Here is a 10,929-nt window from a genome sequence, read left to right on the forward strand (position 1 = left end):
TAGGAGGAGATAGGTTTTCCGTGACAATAAGTTAAACTTTTCAGGACAGCGCGACATAGTCCCGCGCGCCTTGAAATAGTCACTCAATGTAGCATAGATACCAAACTACAGGCTTCTGTAGCTTCCTTCCACTCAAGGATGGTAGCAGCGACTTGCAGTACACCTCTCCGTACGAAGCGAGGAAGGTGACTGAGCCTTGATACCAGAAACAACCATATATCTAGTGTTGGCGAGCGAATTACCTCCCATCTATTTACTGAAGGAACTCCCTCCCCGCCCCCCTTTTTAAAGAGCAGCCGTGTACGTATAAATTCACGTACAGGGATCGCAGTGGTATCATTGGAAAACTCAGAATGTCAGCTTTAAGATGAGACTAAACGAATAACTAAAGCGCAAATCAATCAGACACTATATTTAAAATGCTCAGCAGCTAATTACCTTGTATCTAATTAGTGAAGGAACTCCCACACCCACCCCCCATTAAAGAGCCGTCATGTACGTATAAATTCACGTACAGGGATCGCGGTGGTATCATTGGATAGAGCAGAATGTCAGCTTTAAGAGGATACTAAATACCAGAGAAGCCAAATCCGAAAATTTTAGGGTAAACCCCCCCCTTAAGAAAGCAACATGATGGCCCGTATAACAACCTAAACAACTTAAAATTAAAACGTAAAGCAAGATATAATTTTTCAAAAAATTTACGCTACAAAAGAATCCAAGAAATAATCATCATAACAATCACAAAAGAGATTGTTATAATACCTGTCTATTTATTATTTAAATTATTATAATATAATAACTATAAATATTATATTATAATGAGTATATTTGTAATAATATATTATAATAAATAATAATGATATTTATAACCATGACCTGCCTGACGCCGGGCCTGCTGGTGTACTGCAGCACGAGTCTCGTGTTGACGAAATGCGTCCACGTGTTGCCCAGCGCCGGCGTCACGTAGCGGGAACCAGGCTCCTCGATTTCGCCGGACTCCATGGGGATAATTTTCGATTCCTTGGCTGAATAAGATGAAAATATTAATTCACATCCTTAACATTACTTAACATCCTTAAAATTACTTAACATCCTTAAAATTACTTACATCCTTAAAGTTACTTTCAGTGTGGAGTTTGCTGTAATGAAAAGGCTCCTCGATATCGTCGGACTCCATGGAGATAATTTTCCAGTCCTTGGCTGAATTACATGAAAATATTAATAATAATTTACATCCCTAAAATTATTTTCAGGAGCAGCAGTGTAGAGTTTGCTGTGAAGAAAAGGAGCGGTGGGAGAAAAGAATGAAATGAACATTCAATTTCTTGGCTGAATGAGACGAAAATCTGGAGTTACATTGTTTAAGGATACAATTAGAAAGTTGCATGCGAAAATCCACTGAATTACCCGCGTTACGTAAAGTTGTAGAAGATGCAATGCTTTCCAAATTTGAGTGCTCGAAAATTGAACGGAATTTTAAATTACTGGGCAAGTTGCAAGCAAGCATTCATTGTAATATCAGTGTTATATCAAGAGAAAGAAGATGCTTCCTAAATTAGAATGGATCCAAATTGATCGAAATTTCAGCTTTTTAATTTTAATATTCAGTTAACAAACAATATTAGGAGTAGCCTTCCCGTAATAATTTTGGAATACTAATAATTTGTTAATATGCATGGCGAATTCCAACTTACGATCACCTCGGAGTGACCGAGTTGGGGGTTCGAAGCCCGAAACTAATTATTGTGAAAATTATGACTCAATCGACAATTCTACGGACCCGCCTGCGAACTCGCCTGCGGACTCGCGCAAATGGGACACTCATAATTCCTTCAATACTTAACGGATCTGTATGAATTTTGGAATGTGAGTATTAATTATCGATACGCTGCCGCAGGAATTATTACAGATTTTTACATGAATCATTTCCTAACCTAACCTAATAATAAGTCATGTAAATATCTGTAATAATTCCTGCGGCAGCGTATCGATAATAAATACTCGCATTTCAAAATTCATACAGATCCGTTAAGTATTGAAGGAATTTTGAGTGTCCCAGTTGCGCGAGTCCGCAGGCGAGTTCGCAGGCGGGTCCGTAGAATTGTCGATTGAGTAAAATTATGTTTGAAGTCGATAAGGTGGCCGAGTGGTCAAGAAACGATGACAGGCCAACATGGCTCCCTTAAAGCTACAATATTTATATCAAATCATTAATTTTGATACCTAGTCCAATGCACCTGCATCATCGTTGTCTAATTCGAGGTCAGTTTCAGCTTCTTCATTTAGAGCTTCCGCAGTAGCGGCATTTGATTCGTTCCGACTAGTGACTTGGTTGGTGACGATCACCTGGAAATATCGGACGTTCAAACAGGAAAAAATTTTGCTAATTGGTGCTGGTCGAACACATAAATTTCTTTCAAGTTAAGCTTTTATGAAAACAAAAATTATTCAATTTGCTTATTACAAGAGAATCTATTTTTGGATTCTTCTTACTAAATGTAAAGATGAAGAATATGCAACTATTATGGAAATGAAAATTAAAAAGCTTGAACAGGAAGTTCTTGAGCCGACACCAATTTCGAGTTTGCCGAACGTCTTTTAGGGAAAGCAAAAATATATATAAAATATATACATAAAGTATACGTAAAACACAAAAGTTTGAGCGGAAAATCCATTTACGAACGGCGAGTTTGCCGTTGGCTTAGAGCACTACAGAAAAAAAATCTGAAATTTTGTGTAGAAACCCTGTGGACGAACGGCAAATTAGCAGCTCAAAGAAATAAAACTTTTCAAACTTTCGCCAGTCATGAAAAAATCCGGTCAAATGACACGATTGTAGATCTTCTGCGAACAAGGCACGAAAAGGAATAGAATCGGCGACAGGCCACATCAGGCCTACAATTCAGCGCCGAAGATCACTATGTTAAGTTATTTCAAATAAAATTTGAAAATTTTAACAGAAACTCCACGGACTTACGGCAAGTTTGCAGTTGGCGGCGAGTGTTTTTAGTCGCGCCGCCCAGTCGGCCAAAACAAAAATCTTCTGCCAGTGGCCGCCGCCCCCCGGTGCGTGGGCCGGGAACTGCTTACGCACCAGCGATGCTATCGAGTCTACGATCACCGCTCCAGCACCAAGCTCCAGCGCCTGCAGCTCCAGCCCGTCCAAACTGAACTAAAAAGCTAATTTATTTCCGGGAAACTCTTCAAGTTTAAGACGTGCTTCAATTCATGACTGTTAATATTAAAAGTATCAATATCTTATAATATGTTCAGTGGATACCTAATTACGTAATTATCGATGGTGCGCAATTCGAATAAAGGCTTACCTAGCTCAATTTGAGCCGACTTTTAGTTATAGTTTTTGTTCGAGATGTCCAAAAGTCTTCTAAATTAACATTTATTACATTAGAATTAATAATAAATTAGCAAACATTACATTTTCTGGAGATGTTCAACAGAGCTCGGGCGGTGGACGACGATGCTGGCGAGCAGCTCTGGCAGTCTCGCCTGCTCTGCCTCTGACAGCCGCTCTGACAACATCTCAACCACTCTGGCGTTAATGCAACGATTCTCAATATTATCTATCTAGATTATTAGCTGCAGGTTATTAAATACCAAAAACTGCCTCTGACAGCCGCTCTGACAACATCTCAACCACTCTGGCGTTAATGCAACGATTCTCAATATTATTTAATCAACGAACGTTACATAAAACTTGTCAATAATCTCTAATTATTGACCATTATATAAAAGCTGTCAATGTTCTCTAATCACAGAACATTACATAAAAATTGTCAGTAATCTCTAATCATTGACCGTTATATAAAAAATATCAACATTCTCTAATCATGAGTGTAGACATAGTAGACATCAATCATGCACAGAACTTTGGCATACATAGATTAAATTAAAAAATATTGATAAAGTTAAGCACAAGTTTTTCATCTATGCAAGCGTTTAATGTTTTTTTTTGTTGCATAAAGCAACAAAAACCTTGTTGCGCTAAGGAAAAAGAAAAAAAAATTCTTATTTTTTTTTATCAAGGAGTCGAACGAAAATTCTTGCTAATCTTGCTGGCCATGTCAAATCCAAAAACAGATTATTAGCTGCAGGTTATTAAATACCAAAACCAAATATCAAATGCAACAGGCAATAAAATGACAAAAAGCGTTTCAAAATATATACATTAATTGTTTATTGACATACCGCTGAGGCGTGAAGGCGGCCTCGGTGTCGATGTATATAACAGGGGCGGGGGAGCTGCCCCCCAGCAGGCACTGCAGCGACAGGCTCAGGCACCACTGAGTCTTGCCTACACCTGAAGGTCCTGTGCGATGTTACCGTGTAAATAAAATGAAAGTTACCGTGTAAATAAATTGAAAGTTACCGTGTAAATAGAATGAAAGTTACGGTGTAAATAGAATGAAACTTACAGTGAATGTAGAATGAAAGTTACGGTGTAAATAGAATGAAATATGTTATGGGTCATATCCTGTCCAGTAGTTACGGTGTAAATAGAATGAAATATGTTATGGGTCATATCCTGTCCAGTAGTTACGGTGTAAATAGAATGAAATATGTTATGGGTCATATCCTGTCCAGTAGTTACGGTGTAAATAGAATGAAATATGTTATGGGTCATATCCTGTCCAGTAGTTACGGTGTAAATAGAATGAAATATGTTATGGGTCATATCCTGTCCAGTAGTTACGGTGTAAATAGAATGAAATATGTTATGGGTCATATCCTGTCCAGTAGTTACGGTGTAAATAGAATGAAATATGTTATGGGTCATATCCTGTCCAGTAGTTACGGTGTAAATAGAATGAAATATGTTATGGGTCATATCCTGTCCAGTAGTTACGGTGTAAATAGAATGAAATATGTTATGGGTCATATCCTGTCCAGTAGTTACGGTGTAAATAGAATGAAATATGTTATGGGTCATATCCTGTCCAGTAGTTACGGTGTAAATAGAATGAAATATGTTATGGGTCATATCCTGTCCAGTAGTTACGGTGTAANCACAGTACCTGCCAGTTGCAGGTCACAGTACCTGCCAGTTGCAGGTCACAGTACCTGCCAGTTCGGTGACCGTGCCCCTGTGGAAGCCCCCCGCCATGAGGACGTCCAGTTCCTCCTGCCCTGAGGAGAGGGGCCGCGCCCTCCGCTCCTCCTGTAGCAGAGCCCACGCCTGTGGGGGTACAGAGGGTATGCAAAGTGAAGGAGTAGGATGCGAATTACTTTAATTCATATAAATGGTTTATACCGATCCCAGGGGCTCAAGTAGCTTCAAATTGAGATTTAATTAGCTTCAGCTATTAGCTATTAGAGATTTATTTTAGCTTCAATGATTTATCAAAATCAACGGCCAGTCGCTCGTTGCCTCAAATTAAGGCATCAACGGCCAGTGACATGAGTGAAAAAATATCAACGGTAAGTGGCCATATATTACACATCATCGTTCATTCATCATTTTCAACGACTGCTTCATCATTAGCCATCGTACTCTTCATTTTAAAAGTATCTACATACCATTCATTCTTCATCGGTTCAAAGACTGCTTCATCATCAGCCATCAAACATATCCATTTTAAAAGTATATATCATTCATTCTTCATCGGTTTCAACGACTGCTTCATCATCAGCCATCATACATATCCATTTAAAGAGTAAATATCATTCATTCTTCATCATTTAAACGACTGCTTCGTCATCATATTTATTTTAAAAGTACATATCATTCATTCTTCATCATTTTCAACGACTGCTTCATCATCATATTTATTTTGAAAGTACAGTACATATCATTAATTCTTCATCATTTTCAACGACTGCTCATCATCAGCCATCAAACCATCGAACACAACAAATTAATATAAATAATTCCTGATAATTTCAAGGCGTGAGTCACGCTCAAGACGCACGGTGGTGGACGAGGGCGCACAGATGCCGTAGAGTTGCTGCTGCAGCGCCCGCGCTCTGGCGGCGCTCACACGCAGACATCGCATCATGTCGACCAGCGACAACCGCAGCACGTCCTGGGGCGTCAACATCATTGTTGTGGTGCAGGGATACCTTAATGATACAATAATATGCAGAACAATATACTAGCTAATTCAGAACATTATTGCGGTACAATAATGCGTTGATACAAGTCTATTTTCTGCAGCACATTCACAGGGTGACCGCGCCTAACCTGTAGGGTGACCACGCCTAACCTGTAGGGTGACGCCTCACCTGTAGGGTGACCACGCCTCACCTGTAGGATGACCACGCCTCACCTGCAGGGTGACCACGCCTCACCTGTAGGGTGACCACGCCTCACCTGTAGGGTGACCACGCCTCACCTGTAGGGTGACCACGCCTCACCTGTAGGGTGACCACGCCTCACCTGTAGGGTGACGAGGCTGTGTTTGGCGCACTGACGAAGCAAGACATCGTCCAGCCCGAGGGTTGTCACCCGACGCTTCGCCATGCCCCAGCTCAGCTAAATTGTTTAATTCCTTAATTTTATTTTACAGGTTTCTTTTTTTTTTCTTAGTGTTCTTAGTTTAATTCATTAATTTTATTTTACAGTTTAATCCTTAATATTTAAAATAAATTTCTTTCTTCTTTTTAGGGTTTTCTTAGTGGTATCTGCTTATTCCTGGTTCATGGTTTGAGCGAGATTAGAGATAAATGTGATAGCTCTTGTTCCGCTTATTTTTGTAAAAAGTAATAAATATTAATCCTTCGTCTCCAGCTCAACTAACTATTAATTAATCAAGTATAACCATAACCGTTATTACCGGTTAAGATTAACCGTCCTCGATGTTATTCGTCACCTTGGTGCTCAATAATAAATCGGGGTTCAAAATTGTGGCTCAATAACAGAAACAATGTTTTATAAATTGACTTTCTTTGAGAATCACTTATTTTGTCTCAACCCAAGATAATAGATATAATTCAACTGAAATTGTCATAGAAATTGACATGGCCGAAATTCAGTAGTGTGGCCGTAAGTATTTAACATTCAAAGTGATTATCTGTCACGTAATATGCAAGTTCAGGAATGTTCTCTCAGTACAATGTTATTTCGTATACTTAAGTCTATATTTTAAATGTAAAATTTAATACATTTAAAAAATTTCGTATGAATATAAAAATTTATTGTGCAGAGGACCTAGAGATCGCACGCGCTTCTCTTGGGTGCCGCCACCCCCTCTGAGGTGAGGGATCAAAATCCCCTCTGAGGCGAGGGATCAAAATCCCCTCTGAGGTGAGGGATCAAAACCCCCTCTGAGGCGAGGGATCAAAATCCCCTCTGACGTGAGGGATCAAAATCCCCTCTGACGTGAGGGTTCAAAATCCCCTCTGAGGCGAGGGATCAAAATGCCCCCTGAAGTGAGGGATCGAGCCTCAGTTCAAATGCCATTTTTCATCTTTCTTCCTATTTTCTTAAGGCCAATTTGGCCAAAGCTGTGCGTACAGAGTAAAGCGTACAGGTAGTTAGGGCATCAATGCTACAAGTATACGCAGGAATATATGTACTGCAGTCAAGCCATACTTCTCATTCAGTAGGTACAGGTATAGATGCATAAATAAATAGGTACTCATTTCAAGACCCAAGATTTGCAATCTGGGTTCGATTCATCCAATGATCAAATTTCTAGACGAGGGCTACTTTCAAAAATAGTAATAATAAGTTCTCATGGAGAGTTAAAAGTGGATCAATAATTTTCACAAGAAATATCACTGGCCATTATATACATAAGAAGGCATATATATGCATTGCAGCTACTTGACTCATTGCAATTAACCAAGTTCTCAATAAACTCTATTCACAAATTACGAAACATGTAATATAGAGATGCCGAAAAATAGAAGCAACTCCAATAATTTTCCCAGAAATTCTCAGAATAAAACACATACAAGAGGAAAACCAATGCAGAATAAAATTGAGTTCCGTTTATTGAAATGGTAACAACATCATGGCGTCCATATAAAAAACTCGATCACAGCTTGTCTTTCCCGTCACACTAACGCGCCAACAACACTAGAAACCACAGCTAAAAATAAACAAGTTGCCTTTATGGAATGAAATCATTTTAATAATTATTCTCAATATCATCCATAAGTATCATATCTTACTATCGTACCACAATTTCTATACCTAAATTAATTCAATTGAATGATTTAGATTCATTTCCATTGGATGCGACTTTAGCTTGAAATTCATACTGCACGCTACGAAACCTTTTACTCATTTGATTACAGAAATGCTGAATTTGTAATCACTTGCTCACTAAACATTAATAGATAATATGGAATTCTCAACACGAGTGATTTTAAAGAAATCAAGCAGGGATATTGGCGTCGAAGAATGCATTATTCTTAACGAGATAACAAGGCAGAGGTAGGTAGTAAAACTTAATATAAACTCGCTGAATTGAGAGCGGTTTGGTTTTATAGCTACGCTACAATTGGCACATCAATACCAACAAATATTCGGACTTCTCTTGGCCCTGGTAATTAGATTATGGAATAAGAAACATAAATGAAAGATTTGTGCTATAGATGAGTGTATGAATTTCATCTGATTAGTCGGTATATAGACGACAGACAAATATCAGAGACTATATATCATGGAGCGCGAGGGAAAGAACACGGAGAGGCTGAAGCTAAGTGCTAAATAATCAAAATATTGGCTCAGTCAGACTAGTTTATGGGGAAGATGATCGGCAGTTTTGGGTACCATCATAAGTTTGCTTAAATCGCAACTTTACCAAGAATTGAAAAGACTACACTAGAGAATTCAACATAACTTAGCATAACATAACCAGCTCCATGATGTTTACACTTACGCTGGAGCTAGACTCCTAAACGATTTGGCGAAGAAGATAAGGTGAATTCTCGTAGAGTTTTCTTAAGAATAATTATAGACCATCTCAATAAATTGGAGTATTAATGATATGAAAGACATCTACTAATGAATATGATCATGGAGAATCTAAATATAATTTTTATCTAAACGGAGAGGCAGAGCTAAGTCCAGCTCGATCCAAAAGAAATCAGTGTAGTCCGACCAGAAATGATGTTCAATGATACATTGAGCCATACTGAGGGTCGGTTCTAGATCAAGTCATCACACTTGTACTCATGGCCATGTCAAGTCATCATCACACTTGTACTCATGGCTAACAAGGTTATTCGTTGTTAGAAAATTGAGATCCCCTCCTTGGCTCAGAGGACAGATGAAGTAAATGAAATTCTTTCCAGCTTTTATTGCTCTTTCAGATTGACAAAATTTCAGTCTTCATCTTTATCAACGCTTCAATCTTACAGGCAAAAAAGTCTGATAGCAAATCCCACACGTAGNCCACAGTCAAACCCATAAATTTGCGCTAAATTAGACTTGTCAACCGCAACAGCTTATGTCTGAATGGTCCGGTTAATTAAGATAGCAAAAGTTGCATGCATTTCGGAATATATATTGAGTATACAATGAGCAGTTAACGGAATGAAGCCTCCTGTTAGCAACTATGGTGATCTAAAAATTTTTCACAAGAATTACTTGATCTTGTGAAACTGAAGGAAGGAAATGTAATTATAAAACGAGCTGGCGAAAAAAAAACAGCGAAAGGCCTGGCAGAAGCACCAGTTGATGAAAGGCATGAAGGCATAGGTCAGGGTTATAGGAGGGTTAAGGGAGGCTTATAGGAGGGTTTAAGGAGGCTTATAAGAGGGTTAAGGGAGCCTTCTAGGAGGGTTATGGTAGGGGTCGACGAGTAGCCTGGATGAAGCCCCAGTTTTCCATGAAGGATGGCACGAAGCGCGCGGTGCGAGTGATGTCCTGCACTCCTACGCTCACAGCCGCCAGCTTCTTCTCGAACATGTCCAGGGCTTCCGTGCACTGCATGCCAATAGCCTGGTGGGTGCAGGGCAGTTAACATCAGCCAAGATTCAGAGAGCCTCATGAAATGCACTAAGGTAGGAACTAATATCATCTACCGGTAGATCAAGATTAAATACTAACTTACAATTAAAATAAAATAACATCTTGAAATCAAGATAAAATACCGTCTGGAAATCAAGATAAAATACTATCTTGTAATCAAGATAAAATACAATCTTGTAATCAAGATTAAATACCGTCTTGAAATCAAGATAAATAGCATCATGAAATCAAGATAAAAACCATCATGAATTCAAGATTAAATACCGTCTTGAAATCAATAGAAAATATCATCTCGGAATTAAAACGAAATATTATCTTGAATTCAAGATGAAATACCATACCTAATGATCATAATGCAAAAGTTAAATTTAAAGGAGCGCAATAAAGCAGTACAGAAGTTAAAACCAAGTGTACGCGTTACCAGAATTATAAAATTGGTAATTGTGATACTCCAGAACCATTTGGAGGGCAGAGAAGCAAGATCTGACCTGCATACATAAACAAACTTAGCAGAAAATAGTGGCTCCATAAGAATTAAACAGCTAACAGATATTCCGTTATGAAAAGCATACAACCAGGTCTTTTCTTTAGGTACGGGAGGGATGATAGGTCAGTTTTTTTCAGGAAACTAATCCCACTGGCTTACTTTCCACTACCAGAACGGGCAATTGTAACAAGTTCATCTGAGAATGATAAATGTCCGTCATGCACCACTGATGCAGCTTCAATGTGCGCCATGCATCACTGATGCAGCTTCAATGTGCGCCATGCATCACTGATGCAGCTTCAATGTCCGTCATGCACCACTGATGCAGCTTCAATGTGCGCCATGCATCACTGATGCAGCTTCAATGTGCGCCATGCATCACTGATGCAGCTTCAATGTGCGCCATGCATCACTGATGCAGCTTCAATGTGCGTCATGCACCACTGATGCAGCTTCAATGTGCGCCATGCACCACTGATGCAGCTTCAATGTGCGCCAT

General features: G+C 39.0%; 2 protein-coding genes across 2 annotated transcripts in view; both read right to left on the reverse strand.

The window, feature by feature from the left end:
• LOC108675153 (DNA repair protein RAD51 homolog 2) overlaps positions 1–6,531 on the reverse strand; it is a gene marked incomplete at its 5' end in the record, with an annotated part of 8,077 nt that extends 1,546 nt beyond the window's left edge. Inside the window, 8 exon segments of the mRNA XM_018163146.2 lie at positions 880–1,028; positions 2,241–2,349; positions 2,981–3,170; positions 3,440–3,553; positions 4,210–4,330; positions 5,083–5,197; positions 5,931–6,044; positions 6,398–6,531. Coding sequence (XP_018018635.1) covers positions 880–1,028; positions 2,241–2,349; positions 2,981–3,170; positions 3,440–3,553; positions 4,210–4,330; positions 5,083–5,197; positions 5,931–6,044; positions 6,398–6,481 — 996 coding nt within the window.
• Positions 6,532–9,364: 2,833 nt separating this feature from the next.
• The window catches only part of LOC108675144 (spermine synthase-like), a 7,506-nt gene continuing 5,941 nt past the window's right edge, over positions 9,365–10,929 (reverse strand). The window contains exon 8 of the mRNA XM_018163136.2: positions 9,365–9,913. Within this exon, the coding sequence (XP_018018625.1) occupies positions 9,755–9,913 (159 nt within the window). The 3' untranslated portion in view covers positions 9,365–9,754. The remainder of the gene's footprint in view (positions 9,914–10,929) is intronic.

Source organism: Hyalella azteca, unplaced genomic scaffold (genome assembly GCF_000764305.2).
Source record: "Hyalella azteca isolate HAZT.00-mixed unplaced genomic scaffold, Hazt_2.0.2 contig13011, whole genome shotgun sequence".
NCBI lineage: Eukaryota > Metazoa > Arthropoda > Malacostraca > Amphipoda > Hyalellidae > Hyalella > Hyalella azteca.